This window comes from Coniosporium apollinis (genome assembly GCF_000281105.1).
Source record: "Coniosporium apollinis CBS 100218 chromosome Unknown supercont1.55, whole genome shotgun sequence".
Classification (NCBI taxonomy): Eukaryota; Fungi; Ascomycota; class Dothideomycetes; genus Coniosporium; species Coniosporium apollinis.
The window spans coordinates 113,687-126,551 of record NW_006913317.1 but is presented as its reverse complement, the minus strand read 5'-3'; the positions used below and the strand labels follow the sequence as shown (position 1 = coordinate 126,551).

Here is a 12,865-nt window from a genome sequence, read left to right as displayed (position 1 = left end):
GTCACAGAGCGGGATCACTACACACTAACCCCGTCGCCATTGAACAAGCTTGAACTCGGAAACGCCGTGACCGGAACTCAACCCACCTACCAAGTCTATGAAGAGAGCCTAGAGTACGAAGCCCTTTGCAACAATCTCACCGTCAAGTCAATTAGTCCCGCCGGGAATCAGCGCAGTAGAAGAAGTCGCGATGCCGTGTGACGATATCTTGCTCCCAGCAAGGCTCGCTTCTCACAATTTCACGGGAAAGCCAAGAAGTAAAGAATCTGGGCCCCACGATGCTGATTGAGAAGTGCATTGTAGACGGAACATGACTGGCTTCGGTGATCGGCCGGTGATCCAGACTGTGAATGCAGCTCAGTACACGTCTCCAGAATCATACGGTATGCCGTCTTTGGGAGCTCCGCTTCTTGGCTCGAAAGGCTTTCGAAGCTGTGACTGAAAACTTGGTTCGGGAGAAATGCCCAGACAGGTTATCGGTAGGCTCGAGAAAACCTTGTTGTTTCTGGAAGTGGCAGGAGAAGAGTCATAAGCAGGTCAAAGAGGAGTAAGCTTTCATTGCCGAAGTGCGGAATATTTCTCTATCCACATTGGGACGATATCTGGCAGGTCCCCAGACGCTCAACTGCCATCTTCGCAACGATTCAGCAAGAGACCCATTAAGCAAAAAGCCGGCGAGAGACTCTAAGTGTCGCCACTACCAAAACACCTACAGTTCGCCAGCGTGCCGGATTTCTTGACTGATCCTCGAACCATGACACTTTTACCGAAACGACACAGACCACCATCCCGCCTTTTGGCGATGCACGCAGTGACGACTGAAGAGGATCTTGAAACCTTTCTGGCGTCTGGTTACTACATGGAGGATATGTCAGATCAGCAGCAAGACATATCTTGAAACGGTACGCAGTCTGAGAGAGTTCCCAACGAAGATCACTGGTAAGAATCATGATCCACTATTCAGCAACGAATCTGCCAAGACTAATGTTTGTCGAGAGACTATATGGGCGGCCGCCGCAGAGAAGTCTTTCCTCCACCGGCTTTTGGGATCCCTCGGCCGGTTCATGGATCCTCACGGCTTCGATAAAGCTGCATAGAGTACACTCCCGGCTTCTGAAAACGATTTTCTCTTTGATCGCAAACGGCTAATGATACCAAGTGTACACTACACGAACAGGAGCTGCGAACACAGCTGGGAAACCGAGCACTCTCCCGGACACTCACAAAGAAAAGATTGAGACAGAGACTGCCGCGAATTATACAAATCATGAGGCTCTTGAATCTGCCGAGCAAGTGTCGCTGCCAGCATCGGTTTGGTACTAGTACTTTATTCAGATTGACGGTGATGGCGGATTGTTGGCGCGTCTGGGCTGAGAGCGCAGACAAGGTCCTATAAGGTCGTACCCAGCTACTAAGAGAGATCACCCGTCGAGTCCCAAGACCAATGGTCCGTCGAGGTGATACCCGACTAACACAGGAGCTCCAACACAAGGATAGAGCTGTGGAAATTTACGCTAGACGCGTTTTTTTTTTCTTCTTCCTCCAACTCGGAGATAATAAGATCCTCTGTGGCGTTCTCTCCGCCCGCATCGCAGGGACTGCAACTGAACCACTGACCGATAACCCGCTGTACAATGCCTGGAGAGATGCGGTAACAAAATATCAACGGCAATTTCCATTCAGTGCTTGAAGTACGTGAAAGCCGGCATTTACACCCTGGTACAGATGATGGATAGGGAAACTCCCTTAGCGGTAAGCATGATAAGTTTCTTAAGCCGGATAGAGTACGGTATTTGCTGATGATGGCGCCAATCGTCATCAGCTCGTAACGACGCCGAATAGTATTGCCGAGCGTAGCGGGACAAGCCAAGGAAGCTTGTGTTGCAGTTGACCACCAGCGCCGGGCGGTGATCATGTAGTGTACAAGCTAATGATGAAATGCATGCTGACGTGCTGAACAAGTCCCCACCGGTTTTCCTCCGGTGACGCGTTAGAGAAGCAAGAAGCACCACTATCCTTCCGAGTCGTATCTCGGATGAGGTGCAGGCTGCAGCAGAGACGGCTGCAAATACCAAGAGAATGAGTCTTGGACGGCCTCTCAGCTCTCTGGGTCAACCACTCTAGCGGCCGTCGCTCAAAGAGGACTTTGGACCGCACAATGAGAGACTACGAGCAGATAAGCTGAGTAGTACCGGACCTCGGAACTTTTGAGTATATGCTGGAGCTCGCCGGAGCCGTCGGTTCCTCATAGCTCTTCGCGTGTTTGAGATCCTGTTGGCTAGTATCTATGGTGGGGCCAGAAAGAATGAGAGACCCAAAATACAACTTGGGGAGGCACCCTGAAAGCGGCATCATCGCTGCAGATAGCGAATTTCAGACCAAGCATTCCGTTTACAGACTGGGTTAAACTATCGACCATCAATCCGGTTCCAGCCCAGCCAAGCTTGTGGCTTCGAACGACTGATGAGAAGGGATACACGAAGCCGTCGAATTCGACACTTGTTGGATAGTTACAAAGTACTTCCTCTCGTCATCGATCCCGCTGCCGGCTGTGGTGGTTCAAAGCTGACTCCGCCTTGCAACTCTAGTAGAATTGTTTATCCGCGTAGAGTCGATGTGACCAGACTTCGCGCTGCGGGTTGAAGCATGCCAAGTCGTGAGAATTGGCAGACTGGCCGTGTCCGTTGGCACACTGATGATCCTATCAAATGAGCACTTGAATCACCAGATCATGCAGGGAGCACCGTCGAGCCACTGGACGAGCTGGCGTGGAACGAACAGCTGATCAGGCCCAAAGAACCAAATGGAGTGCTTCAAGTTGAAGATCCTGGGGTCGTGCGCGTTGATCAAGCCAGTGAGGTGGACCAAGATGTCGAGCCGGACGAAGTTGCTGGGTTGGAAGAAGGCCATCTTAGAAGGTGGTAAGGAAAGAAAGGAGAATATGGCGGAGCGTCATGACTTTATGCTTGGTCATTCGCCGGAGCCTGCTGGTTTACCTGAAGGCTAGCTCCCAACCGTGTGTCTTTCGGAATCTGTAAAGCTTGGTCAGCGGGCGTTGGTGCGCTCGAGCTTGGGCGCACCAGGGGCTTGATTGTATGATTTACTGTTGCCCACCTGTAGCAGCTCTTATGTGCATGCTCTGTGCAAGCCGCTTCGTCTCCGGGCATACAACCGTGAGTACGGCAATGGTGTCTGAACCGGCATAATGACCGACGATAAATCAGCTAGTGCCTATGATGAGTTCGGTGTTTCGGCTTGCTTCTTGTCCTTCCAGTTAACCGGACGGCGCTCAGAACGGATGGCGCTTGGTTGAGCCTAGATTTTGCGTCTGTTATCAAGAGAATATCGATGGACGTAGTATCAAGACTGTAAATTGTAATGATGAGTGACCGAGACCTTCAAAGCGCACTACCACTAGCGTGGAGTTGTTCTGCAGTATACGCTTCCTGATTCGAGTTGCGCATAGGATGGGTAATAGAGAGTGAACTAATTGTCACAGGCAATGCAACACGGATGGGCCGAGCAAACAATGAATAGTGTGAGAAGTAGATAGATACATCTGAAGTCTGGTAGATCGGAAGAGTACAACAAGCAACAAAAACGATACGGCGCGTACTAGAGTTGGAAGAACAGGCCTGCACAAGTACTTGAAGCGCCAGATGTAAGGGGATCAACACAGGACCTTTCCGTCGAGTTCTGATGTGTATCATTAACAAGCGGGTGCGACTAGGGGCTGCAAAAACCTGAATCGGAACGCATGAAGGAGAACAACTGAATGTCCTCGAGATGCAATTCGATAATAGGACTTCGGACAACGGTGGTCATCCAGTGTAGCGTGGGATGGGCTACTACTTGACCAACGCATTCGGCATCCAAGAGGAGCCTCAAATCTGACGTCTGAGCATGGAGGAATCATTCTCTAATCCAGTCAAACATGACCCGCGCCAAGACCTGCGAGGGATGTTCGACGGCGCGGTAGAAGACTTCAGCCAGGAGAACCGTCGCCGGCACGCATACGGCCAGGCATACTGCCGCTGATCCCTCAAGTGGCCAATCTTTCTGGAAGCGGAGGTGCATAAAGAGCTTGACGCCGGCGGTGTAGATAAAGATGCTTTGAACGAGGAGCCAACCTAATAGTGCCTCAAGTAAGTTCGAGTTCTTCAGCTGATTACTTTCCAGTGATCAAAGATGCATCTGCGTCGACTTACTCAGCGATCTCCGGCCAAGGTATATAAAGAGCCGATTCGCAAGGACATAGCGGAGTCCCTCGAAATGCTCAATGAATAGAAACAATCCAAGCAGCAAAAGGTAATCGTCATCCCTCGCAAGCGGCTGCTTCGGATCGTAGTCTTCGTTTAGCGATGCAGAATTGTACAATCCCGTATGCGCAACCAGCTCCTTCTGATGGTACGCCGGTCTCCATGCCGTCCATAGATATTGCATGACCAACCCTGCAGTAGTCAGGACGGTGTACAGTACCCAGACGGGACATCTGATGCTCCTCCAAATCTTTATCCCCCGCTTGGCTTTCTCCCGAAACGCCATGTTAGTGACAGCATCGGCCAGTGCGAGTCCGGTGAAGGAGTACCAGACCCAGCTCTGCACCCACCATGCAGTGACGATTATAATTGCGTATGACTGGAGACGCCAGGCTGGTCGGGTGTAAGGCAGAATGACCATCGCCATGTAGACGGTGTAGCTCTGCTGGAAGATTGCGTTCACGATCCACAGCTGCTGCCCAGGGAATGCAGTGTTCCCGGCTTGGGTGGCGAAGTTGCGCGTCGTCCAGAAGAGGCCGAAGACGGAGTTGAAGTATGTCAGGGCCTTAGGTATCTTGTACGGCACTTCTATAGCTTCATTACCAGTGCCTCGTTTGAAGTCCTCCAGATGGGTGAGACCAATCTGGGAGAAGATGAGAGTGGTTATCGCCAACGCAACTGCCGCTGGGAACCACAGGCGGATGCCGCGGCGGAAGACGGAGCTGGCCAGGGTGGATTTTGTCGGATTCCAAAGGAAGGGAATGCATATCGTGCGCGCAGATACGAGGATGAAGAAGGAGTAGATAAGGCTTTTGTTCCAGAATAGAACGGAGACTGTCTTGCGTAGAATGACTTGGTACGTAGGGGCTATGGTATCTTGGGGAGCTTCGACTACGGCGGGAACAAATGCTTGCAGAAAGGTCCAAAGAAACGACTGTAGAACGAAGAGACCGCGCAGACCAACGAGGTAACCAACCTCTTGGGAGGATGATGAAGCAAGCGACGAAGCGGAAAAGTCAATAGCGAGACCCATACTGGGCGCTGATCTCAGGGCTTCGATGAATATACAGGACTTGAAGACAGCTGCGTACAGGAAAGACAGTCAATTGAATATAATAACTGCTTGCTCAAGCGGTGCAAGTCTTCCATCCGGATGCGCGAAGTTGTAAGCCGGCATAATTGACCGGCGGCCCATGTGTACGCGAATCTGTTGAGAGGCTTAATGGATTACACCACAGGGCTGTAAAGCTTCGACCTCTTCATCCCGTCCGGTACAGTGATAACAGAAGACCAGGTCCGGGTATGTCCAACCGGCGATGGTTCCGGGCTGGGTGAAGAGCGGTACCTGCGTCAGCACATTCGAGCTCCTTCCATGGTTGACTGGCGGAACGGCTAAGTACAGATACTTGATACCAGGCAAGCTTCGACGTTCGGACAGGACTCACAAGGTGGGACACCGAGGCGTCCTGCCGACAGCCTACGAGCAAGCCATGATACTGATCGCATACTATTGCAGGTCAATGCAAGTGACAGTACGTTGTGTAGCTCACACCACGCTGAGGATCCACTCCGTGTGGCTTTCGTGTGTTGTTCTATTCCTGGCCCTCTTCAGGAGACGCTAATGAGGTCACTAGAAATCGATCCGAGATAGCGTTTCCGAATATTCGTAGGGCAAAGGAAGCAGGGACACTAAGATTAAGGTGAAGGCCTTCGTTGAAATTGCATCAGCATCCCAGAAGGCGATCTCCCTAGCGTGCCATGCGAAAAAGGGCTTTCGTGGCTTCCTCGGTGGCCTGCGGAGGCGCCAGGCGTCGACACGTTCAGCCCACGAATGTGCGCGCTATCAACACGGAGGTTTACCGCATCATGGCTATCCCTGCACGAGTACGCAGTCTTGAAAAGGTCTTTTGCATATGCATGTAGCGGCCCTGCCAAGCGATTACAAGATTGTCCATTGCAGCTGCAGAAAGAATGCTGTGCCCCTGTCTATCAATGCACGTTGGGAATGTGAAAACACCGTCCAACTTCCAACGTCCCATTTGGTCCAGTCCGACACGAATATCTACAGAAAGTTTACAGTAATAATACAGCCGCTACACGTTATGTTCGTGCTGTAGGGTTCCAGGAGGAGTATCTGACAACCTGTCTCGCGTGGCCGTACAGTCCTATCGTTGCCGAAAATACCAAGTAGAAGGGATAGACGATTGAAAACGTGATCAGCGTTCGGACCGTTACGAACTCGGACCTGACTCGAGCGGTGATCCAAAGTGTAGCGATTAGGCATAAGAAGCTGCAGAGACTGAATTAGCAGATGCTTTGATATAAGCAGAGAAGCCGACTAACCTGATAATAAACAGCCACTGAGACACTGGATACTGGAAGTAGACCAGCCGCGCAAGCTCAAACGGCGTCATTGGGAACTTCGTGATTACGAAGCTTGCCACTAGACATCTACACATTGTCAGTTGAAATTTGCGTAACCAGAAACTACTTCTACTTACGTATATTGCGTTACCAGATAGTATGACCACTCGCGGATGAGCAGTAGCGAAAACAGGCCGAATCTCACAGTGAAACTCCTATTGTATCCTTCCGGAGACTTCTGGTAAGAGAGCTTTAAGTGCTTCATACTGGCTTGAGCCCAGCCCTGTGCCCAGCGAAGCCGCTGCTTCCAGAAAGCCGGTAGTGTTGTGGGTGCCAACTCGTACGACACAGCGTTCAGCTCGTGCACAGTGTTCGCTCCCCTGGATACTGCCCTTAACGCAGAATCAATATCTTCCGTCAACATGTCTCCGTCCATCTTCAGATCGCGAAGCAGAGTCGCACGCCAGTAGCCGTTGGAACCGCAAAACAAGCCAAAGCCCCAAATCGCCGCTCGGCCGGGATGGGAAACTGCGTAAATCTTGTCGAATTCTACGCTTATCATGCCGGCGAGGAAGGAGGCGGAAGTGTTGAAAACAACACAACGTCCTTGAACGATATCGACGGTTGCATCTTGACAAAACCGCTCGGCCGCCCAGCGAGGCCCATGCGGATGCGGATAGTGATCACAGTCAAAGATGGCAATGAGGTCTGCGCCAGTTTCCAGTGTGAAATAGTAATTCAGGTTGTCCGCCTTGGAGCTGGAGTTGGGGACTTTGATCACGCGCAACTGGGAGTACTTGTAAGCGAGGTTGCGTAGCTCCGTCTCCAGTGGCTCAATTGGTTTTGGCGTGTTGTACAGCACGTTGATCCTAATCCTTTCTCTGGGATATACGATCCTCTCGAGCGCATAAAAGACACGGTCCATAATGATATCCTTCTCATTCGGAAGATAGGCGACTATGAGAAGATCCAAGATCGGAAGCTTCTCGTCTGGAGTTGGAAATACCCAGTTGTTGTCTTGGGGTTTCTCGACAGCTTTCCTCGCTTCCTTGCACGGCGTGATGCTCATGAAAGCTTCCAGGACTGTTGAACCTGCAATGTAGAAGTTGGTTGCTAGGTAGACGAACCAGAAGATCCCGATGAGTTTCTCATCGCATACCATGTAGATGCAGGTTGAGAAGACGAAGTAGGACGCCACAAGGAGAAACGGTGTCCATTCGTGAATGAAAGCTGATAGTCGCGGCAGTATACTGAGAGAGGCATGTTCCGGCTGCGAGCACTTGGCTGGCGGGGAAAGCTGCGCATCGTAGGTGTTGTCTGCAGGATCCTCGATGATGGTGATCGCGAATTCCTTTGGCTGCTTTGCATCCGCCATCTTGGGATAATGTCTGACTCGAAAAAGCACAAGTACTTGGTGAGTGGAAAAAAGTAAGAGACGCAAATAACCAACCCAAGACGGGTAAAACGAAGGACTGTAGTGAAACGAGTGACTCTTGACGCAAAGATCTAAACATTGACGGGGCTCAAGGAGAGTTAATATCATCAGCTATACGGAGTATGCCTAACGGCAGCCGCCCCAAATGCCGGACGCGAGTAAACACCGACAGTCTGACCGCAAATCCATACCTAGGTACCGCCATCCGGGATGTCGCAACAGGTGCTTGCACCGCATAGGGTCTGCCAAGGGTGATGGCTTGACCTGGATGTAGGGCTTTTGGAAAGATTTTTTGGAAAGATAGTTGTGATACAGGTAACCTTGTACGCACTGCCGGCGGTCCACAGTGGCTTGCAGCAACGCACAGGAGACTTCGTGATGATACTGTGCGGGCCATCCTTACAATTTTCTCGCATGAAGGTCTATGCTTCCGGAGAGTTGAGCGACATTGCCGGAGTGGTTGACAAAGTGTCTTCCGGGAGAGCAAGCAGCCCCGAACAGTGGCGCGAACGACTGCTAACCAGACAACCACCTGGTGAATGGTAAAGTTTGTGGTCGGATGCGCATTGTATTCGCTCTGAGAAATGCCCTGGTGTTACTCGCCCCGACGTTAACAAGAAGAGGTTCGCTGTCAATCCAGGGCATGTTCACAGGGCCCGGTGGCGCCATACCCTTTTCGGATAATATGGAGACGCAGGAACGGACCCCCAACTTCTCCAAAATATGACCGCGACCTCACCCGAACAAGCGGATTGCATCTACATACAGGTGGTTGTCTCGAACAGAAAGGCCGGCATGAGGATATAGTCAACGTCACACAACATGACATGACACGGCCCACATGGTCTGGAGTCAAGGCTGAACCGCGTTGACGAGCGCAATGGACCTTCGCTCAACCGTGGCTGGCATCGAGGATACGGCAAAAAGCACGGGGCTTGAGCGGATCTGTCAGAAGTGATCGCCATCATGCAACTGCTGTTAACCAACAACGGAACGGAGAGTGTCTCGACTAAGTATCCACTGCAGGGGTTCGGTGGCTGGTTTCATTGCCCATGGATAAACCGACTTACGAACAAATCCCGAGCGGTCCGATATGCCTTACGGTAACGGCAAGAGTGTGGCGTTTATTGTATCGTTCTGTTGGTGCTGACTTGAAAGTGGCACTATTGGTGACAGGTTGACTGGCTTGAGCGTGGTCGGTCAAGATATCATTCCCTCAGAGAGCATGTGTTCTTACCATTGAACAGCTCTTTATTCTCTGTATTGCCTTCTTTTCTCACTCAAGTGCGCCAATCTTACAATGGTGTCTTCTTTCTTTCGCTCCTTTATAACTGCGTCATTGGCTATATCTTGTCTTGATCTACGCGGAGTCTCTGCCGCGGATGAAAGCGCCAGCTGTTCCTGCGGCTATTATGACTCTTCCACCCAAGATCTGTTTACCGAGTCCATCATCGTTTACTTCAACGAGACCGATGGTGCCCTTCCCGATGATTTTTTGGTCGACTCGTTCAAGCATAATTTCGAGAAGGGCTGGAACAGCATATATCGACAGGACGCGGACATTGCAAACGTACAACTCCAGAATGCGACCAGTTCATCCCTCGAGCTATATGTGTCTCCCTCGACACCGGATCACCTTGTCCTCGGAGGCGGTATCCAAACCACACGGCGTGACATACAGTATGGCACCTTCAGATCATTGCTGCGTTCACCGCGCCAATGGGCTGGTGGCAGCGCTCTGTCCATGAGGCTGGAGTACAACGAGACAGAGTCAATGGAAATCAACATGCAAAACGCAAACAACCCTGCAGATGCATGGGTCAGCACTCTCATACGCGGAGAGTTTCCAGAGCGTGGCCTGGGTGTCAACTATAGCATCCTAAGCAACTCCTCGATGATCAATGGCACGGCTTCTCCATGGGAATTTACCGAAGTGAGGATTGACTGGACGGAGGAAGAGGTACGGTACTTCATCGGCACCAACCTTACTCGGTCGATAAAACGGAAGGGCGGCAAGATAGTTCCGGAAACGCCTGCACCATTCTATCTCAGACATTGGTCAACCGGTGACACGTATTCTACCGAGGGCCCCCCTACTGAGCGTTCCGTAGCCAATGTTGGCTGGGCTCGGTTGTTCTTTAACTCTTCCTTGATGACAGTCGAAGAGCACGATAACTTCGACGCTCGGTGTATAAGCACCGAGGCTTGCCCGATCGCCGACACCACTCTTCGAGGGTCGTCACCTTACCGTGTGCAAGCCACACAGAAGTGGCAAAAGCCGCGAGATAACAGAGGGAAACGCTGGGCCGCCATCTTGTTATGCGCTATATCTGTGTCTATTTCGACGTTCCTTCTACTGCACGCGCTGCTCAAGAGAGGTACATGGAGAAAGAACACAGCGCAGGACGTAACACACGGAAATGCCCAACCTGGTCAGTACTTTGGCCTCGCACAGAACCTACAACCGCAATTACTGGATGCGTGATGCTGATTTCATCCATAGAGGCTCCTACAGGAAGTGACGCAAGCTCAAACGGGTCGTCACAAGGAACATTGAGCTCCGGGCAAGAGACGCCACTCTCTTCGAGGCCATATCCCCTTAGCTCGAATCCATCGTCCTCCACGGTTTACGACAACGGTGATGTCGTTACGCCTCTGCCACGGTACCACAGTGAGGTGGAACTGACTGTCTACCAAGAGAGCAGCGGCGCCAGCACTCCTGCGCCGTCCTACAGATCTCGGCCTGCATCTGCAGGGGCTACTTGGAGCCAACAGGACGGCACACTAGGCACACCTGCCATCAAGGACAGAAATTCTGGCTCTACGACCGAGGATAAAATGTTTCCATTCCCTGATGCATTGGCGAAGCTCAACGCGATAAAGCAACGTGAAACTTCAAAGGAGCTCGTGGTGAAGGAAGCAGAAGTGGATAGTAAGAGGTCCTCAGCGGTCACCGTCAACGAAACGACACCAGCTGCTTTCGAGTCCCGGTCACATACTGCTGACAAGGTTACACCGATTGGACTACCCGCCGGAAACCGTGTAGATTACCTGGCTGGCCTTGTAGCGTTCGCTACGCTGCTGGTCACGGCCATCCATTTTGGTCTCACTTTTGTGCCGGCGCTATTGATCCCAGGCGCGGAGACACATTACGCCAGTGAGAACTGGGGCCGTAAAATCCCAGCGGTGCTGCTTCTGAACTTCGCTTGGGTTGGGCCATTTTTCACAACATCCACACGCTTTCTGGTCGTGAACTATCTCAAGAACGGGAACCTGGGTAACATCGCAGAGAAGGCGATTCGCAGAACTCCAAGACTGATGATCCCCGTGGCCGCCGTCGCGCTCCTGGAGTACTTCCTGATCGATGTCGGTGTGACGAAATGGCTAGAATATCTACCTTCCATCTCGTGGTCCACTTGGCCGTACGTGGTGAACTACAAAAACTTCGGCCACTACGTCAGCGAGGTCATCGAGGTGGCGTACCTCGTCCCTAACGCCGCACCACAGATCATCCTCAACTACTGCACTGGTGTCTTGTGGACTATCCCCGTCCAGCTTCAAGGTTCCTGGCTGGTCTTACTCGGCGTAGTAGTCATCCGCGAGATCAAAACACCTTGGAAGAGATTCGGCTACTACGCCTTCTGCGTTATCAATCATTGGTACGCGCAATCATGGGGCAGCTTCCTCTGGATGGGCTTGCTGCTCGCAGATCTCGACGTCACTTACAAATACAAGCCGTGGCTCCACGCACGGCCCGTAGCATACTGGCTGTTCCTCGCCGTGAGCTTCTCATTTGTCCTCAGCGGAATGGCCGTGGACCTGATCGCCCAATTCCGCACCACCAACTTCTCGGTCCTCGAAAATAATCTCCACCCGGACACCGCTACTGGGTTGCCGCTTGGAGCCACTCCGAACGGCGGTTACCCGCCCTACTACATACCGCGCCTCAACGGCCTCTTCTTCGCCGTCGGCCTGCAAGCCATGGTCGAAGTCAGTCCGCTAGTGCAGAGGGCCCTCTCCTGCAAAGCCCTGATCGTCATCTTCCCGCACATTCTGACTATCTACCTGATCCACGGCTTGATATTCTGGAGCTTGGGCGCCTGGATTTGCGTCCACCTCGCGGCGCTTGGCCTAGCTTACTGGCTGAACCTGCTCATTGTGGCGATAAGCTGCTATGCGGTCATGGGCCTGTCGTTGCCTGTTCTAACGCCGGTCATTGAGACGCTGGGAGGCAACGTCGCCTTACATATCTGGCAGTGCGCCACTGAGGAGCCGGCGCCTAGTAGGAGGACGCTGTATCCCTATGGGAAGGGGTTGATTCTGGATGAGAAGAAGGTGCATGACGCGGCGTCTCAAGATGCGGAGAAGAACGCCGCGAGCAAGGACGGGAGGGACCTCACGCCCTAGAGTCATTCATTTTCGGTTGTGTGGGTTGGTAGAGGGTCAGCAATAGCCAGTTCGGGAGCTGAGAGGGAGGCCAGCTTTGTTTCTGCTGCGCATACCACGGTAGAAGTTTGTGTAGGTCGTTTTACTAGCAGTTTTGGGAGGCTGTGGGATGTTTCGGCTTCTTTCCTGGGCTGGAGACTAATCCATGGGGGAGCTTCAATTACGGTCCTCGGGCGTAGAAATGCGAAACATCGCATTAGTACTGTCAAGTATTCATGTTCCATATCCTGAAGTGTTTAAAATCCCCTAGAATCATCTTATGTAGCTTCACTAGTCGAAGTTCACTCCTTCAACGCCTCTCTCGTTCCTAAAACTGAAAAGCTGCTGGTACCGACCATAATGGCTAGCAGAAGGAACTCAC

At 52.0% G+C, this 12,865-nt stretch overlaps 3 protein-coding genes across 3 annotated transcripts; 1 reads left to right on the top strand and 2 right to left on the bottom strand.

The window, feature by feature from the left end:
* Positions 1-3,912: 3,912 nt before the first annotated feature.
* W97_08550 (uncharacterized protein) lies at positions 3,913-5,292 on the bottom strand (the record flags this gene model as incomplete). Its single annotated transcript, XM_007786319.1, has 2 exons — positions 3,913-4,130; positions 4,209-5,292. 2 exons carry the CDS (start codon positions 5,290-5,292, stop codon positions 3,913-3,915), a joined length of 1,302 nt encoding a protein of 433 aa, XP_007784509.1.
* A 1,067-nt stretch (positions 5,293-6,359) lies between these two features.
* On the bottom strand, positions 6,360-7,998 carry W97_08549 (uncharacterized protein; the record flags this gene model as incomplete). Its single annotated transcript, XM_007786318.1, has 3 exons — positions 6,360-6,549; positions 6,603-6,710; positions 6,761-7,998. 3 exons carry the CDS (start codon positions 7,996-7,998, stop codon positions 6,360-6,362), a joined length of 1,536 nt encoding a protein of 511 aa, XP_007784508.1.
* Positions 7,999-9,358: 1,360 nt separating this feature from the next.
* On the top strand, positions 9,359-12,465 carry W97_08548 (uncharacterized protein; the record flags this gene model as incomplete). Its single annotated transcript, XM_007786317.1, has 2 exons — positions 9,359-10,490; positions 10,562-12,465. The coding sequence occupies 2 exons, from the start codon at positions 9,359-9,361 to the stop codon at positions 12,463-12,465; spliced, it is 3,036 nt and encodes a 1,011-aa protein (XP_007784507.1).
* Between the last annotated feature and the right edge of the window lie 400 nt (positions 12,466-12,865).